The following is a 4443-nucleotide window of genomic DNA, read 5'->3' as shown; positions in this document are numbered from 1 at the left end:
TTTAATCATATCATAAAATCTTTGACAAGTTGCTTTCAAACCAAAAAAGAGAAACATGGGAAGCCCACATAGTTTTAACCTTTTATCCTTTTTTTTCCATACATTCACTTGTATTCATACTGATTTTTACCATTACAAGTTAAATTATAACATCAAGTACATTTTTGATAACTACGCTTCATCATTTATAGTCACAGTTGGTTAATAACCTTAGTACAAAACCCTTTTATCTTTGATGTAAATTTTTTCTATATATGTACTTAGTGCTTGTTTGTTTGTGCCAAAGTCTTTGATTCGGTTGCTACATTTGTATAACACATAGGGTTTAGATTGTCATAGCTAGAGAGAGATGGAGGAGGGTAAAGAATTTGGAATGAGAAAAGAGGTTGAAGAAAGTCATGTTGGAAAAGAAATAGAAAATGATCAAGAGGCTATAAAGAAGATTATTGCAAGCCATCCTTTATTTGAAGTTTTGATTGAGTCTCACATTAACTGTTTGAAGGTAATTAACTTTAATTTTATTAATTTTTCTTGTTTTTTTTAGTAAATTAAGTCATTTTTTGCATGTAGTTCTGAAGACTAATTGTTCTTATGAATGCACAAGTTTTTAACTAGTTTATAAATTATTAGTCAAATATTTTTTGTGTGTTTACTTAATGTGTCAATATATGTATAAATTCTTTTACTTCTTAGGTAGGATCTGAGGATGCAGGTGAGTTTGATATAAAACGTGATGCATGGAAGAAAATGGTGAACACAAAGTCCAAAGAAACTTCTAGTCCAAACACTTCAGAGCTTGATCACTTCATGGTATTGTTTACATTAACATTCAATAATTAATATACATGATTTTATCTTTTAAATAAGTTACTTATGTTCTTTTTTTAAGTTTTCATCTTTGCAAATTAACTAGTTATATATAATTTATTTGTAAGGAATATAAAGAATATTTTCGGAAGCAAAACATCACAATTTTAATATTTTTCATGGTTAAAATATTATATTATTGCAATATACTTCTCTCAGTTTATGGAGCAAATTTTTTTAATGAAAAGTTATTATATAAATTTAAAACAAAAAGAGAACTCACCTTTAGAATACGTTAGAATCTAAAAACATTAAAATAAAGTTATTCTGAAACCCTAAACCCAACCACCACAATCAACCAATTAATGACAAGTTTCACATGCAAAGTCATACGTTCTTCTTTTCCATATATATATATATATATATATATATATATATATATATATATATATATATATATATATATATATATATATATATATATATATATATATATATATATATATATATATATATATATATATATATATATATATATATATATATATATATGTGTGTTGCCTAATATATGATGATTTATTGTTGGACATTACAGGAAGCATATTGCATGGCACTGGACAAGCTCAAAGAAGTGATAGAGGAACCAACTAAAGAAGCAAATGCTTTCATCAATTCGACCTATATTCAACTCAAAGAACTTGATGAAGGAAATAACCTAGCAACTTAATATATGATAATTAGTAAGAATTAAGGTTGTTGATGGATCTAGTTAATTATTGCAACTTTCATGTTCTATGGCTAGCACAATTTGCCACTTAATTAGTGCATATTTTGTTGAATTTTCTAACAATGTCTTAAAAATTGAATGAGATATGGAATCAAATGAGATAACTTAATTAATCTTAACTCAATTGTTTTAAATCATTCAAATATAATCGAAACAACAATTAAATCTCTAAAATAACCAAACTGTAACAAGTATGGGTGGAACCACTCATTCATCATGAACCATCAAATCTAATTTGACGGTTTCTTGCATTGCGCATCTGATTAATTGGGAGTTTTAACTGCCCATATATAAGTTCATGCACACGCCATGTCAGGTAATTTTACATCCATTCTTATAAGTTTCACCTCTCTAACTTCCTTGACTTGGACGCGGAAATACTATAACATTGCAGATTCACCCTCGTTATGTCGTAACAGAGACATGCACGACTGCATCAGAAGAGTTACATTTCATCAATCTTCTGTTCTGCATTGGAATAATGGCGCCATATGTAGAAAATCCTTTTGATTCTCACGAGTTTCCATATAAAATCTTTCAGATCATTTTGTAGTACTAGGACAACTGTTCCATCGCCCGATCTAATCTTCATTTACTCTTTTCCCTGATCATGATAAATTGGTAATACATGATACTACGAGTGGAGTTGTAGTTCAAATTTCAACCTCCATCTTGTTACCACATCATATCATCTCCATGTTTACCAAAGGACCGTCCAACTTCGAGGAGCCAATCAAGAGATATTCGAAAAGAAATGCTTCGGGATCGCATACAAGCGACAGAAAAATAGAGGCAAGAGGTCGACCTTAGGGTTTAGAGATAAAGAAAAAATGGAAGATGTTCCAACGAGGTGGTTTCATTGGTTATAACCACCAAAGTAGTGAATAGTGAAGTACCAAGGATTCTAGTTGATGGAGGAAGTTTATTCAACATCATGTACGCCGACCTCTTCAAGGAGTTAGGACTACAAAGAAGGATTATCACCTTACGAAGGTATAAATCTTTAGGTGGTCAACGATTCCTTGATTCATTCTTGAGGAAACTATAAAGTTATATGTCTCTTTGGAAAAGGAAAAGGACGTGAGGACAATATACATCCAATTCTTGGTAGTCCAATGTGAAAGCATCTACAAATGCATCTTAAGAAGACACTTCTTCACAACACTCAACATAGTCACTTTGACCGTCCACCTAAAGATGAAATACCACAATATATATAATGAACCAACCACCATCCAAGCCGATTTATCTCAAGCATGCTTAATATATTAGACATTAAATAAATATCCAACTAGGACAACCCTCCACCAAGATAGGAAAATGTGAAGGATTATCGTTCACGTCCAGGGTTGACACTATATCAATACCATGAACTTTGATGCATGCATATATGACACTGCCATACCCCAAAATTTGCCCATACTATTTCTCCTATTCAAAAGTCAAAACAAGATACAAAGCTCCAAGATACACTCTCCTAAGCAAAGATCAGAGAATTAGGGTTTTGTTATTCTGAAGGAAAATCAATGAATCAATAGCTCCAAGGCATTCTATATGGTCTATGATGTCTCACATTACCTCTATAACAAGTCTTAAGTCTCAGCTCAAAGGATTGGTCACTCAATTGTTCAGAAGGTCAACAGTCGACTAGATTGACCTAAAAGTCAACTGTGGTCAAAATACAGTCAAAGCTCCTGATTTTTTTGTCAACATCCTTCCATTGAAGTATCATTCACCATTTGATCAAGAATTGATCATGGTTCATCAAGGAAAGATCAGAAATCAACAGTTCAAAAAGTTTCTAAATTAGGGTTTGTATAGGAGAAAGTCAACTAAACTTTGACCAGCCATAACTCTCACATGGAACATCCAAAATTTTCCACCCAAAGCTTATTTTGAAGGAAATTTGATTCTCTACAAATTTGTGTCTCACAAGCCAAGGCTAAAAAAGCTTCATTTGAGAGATATGGACCAAAATATTATAGGTTCTTTTCAAAAGTCAACAAAAAGTCACTTTTTTCAAAAGGACATATAAGGAGCATGGAAAATTATTTTGATATGAGACCAAAGACACTGGTTAGAAGACTCTCTAAGGTTTCTAAAAAGTCCTAGAACACTTCCATATCTCAAAAATTGAGAGAGATAGACCTTGTCAAAGTTGGGCTATTTTGGAAGGAAAAATGTGAAAGAATTGGAATATTTTTGCAAATGGGCCCAAAGTATTTTAATCCAATCTTGATCCTCAAGCATCCAAGAGCCCAAAATATCTTTGCCACGAAAATATATGATTTAGTTGATTTATTTTGATTTTTTTATTCCAATTAAAAAGAATTAAAAATCATATAAATTAGAAGAAAATCAAATATTTTATAAAAGATGTGATTTGGATCAAATTTCAATCATCATTTAAGCCCCATATCCAATATAATTTCGTGCACTTGAAGATTGGGATAAAATTGAATCAATTATGCCATATTTAGAAACATATTTCTCCATATTTTCCAAAAATTCAAACAAAGATTTGATTGGATTTTCTTCAAGATTATTCAACCCTAATCAATTCAACTCTCTGCCTCAAGAACCCTAAAACCGAGCTTCTAAATTCAAGAAATTCTCAAACACGTTTTCTTGTTTGCAGGCGGATTCAAGGATTCTTGTTGATCAATTCACATTCCTAAGGCATTGAGGAAGCTTTCCAGATCGGTTTCAAGTCCTGAAGCATCGCAAATCATCGCCTATAGCTCACGGTTTGCCAACTTTTGTTTGAAGTCGATTCACGTAATTCATGCATCATACTCATGTTTCGATTGCATATTTATGTTATAATTGTATTTGTAAGCTTTATGGAT

At 31.5% G+C, this 4443-nt stretch overlaps 1 protein-coding gene across 1 annotated transcript; it reads left to right on the top strand.

Moving 5' to 3' along the window:
* The first annotated feature begins 262 nt into the window (after positions 1–262).
* LOC131600279 (homeobox protein knotted-1-like 2) lies at positions 263–1597 on the top strand. Its single transcript, XM_058872467.1, has 3 exons — positions 263–502; positions 694–810; positions 1403–1597. Exons 1-3 carry the CDS (start codon positions 350–352, stop codon positions 1532–1534), a joined length of 402 nt encoding a protein of 133 aa, XP_058728450.1. The 5' UTR covers positions 263–349; the 3' UTR covers positions 1535–1597.
* Positions 1598–4443: the final 2846 nt, after the last annotated feature.

The sequence above is a fragment of the Vicia villosa genome, linkage group LG4 (assembly GCF_029867415.1).
Source record: "Vicia villosa cultivar HV-30 ecotype Madison, WI linkage group LG4, Vvil1.0, whole genome shotgun sequence".
In the NCBI taxonomy this organism is placed as follows: Eukaryota; Viridiplantae; Streptophyta; class Magnoliopsida; order Fabales; family Fabaceae; genus Vicia; species Vicia villosa.
This window is presented reverse-complemented; position numbering and strand designations above follow the sequence as displayed.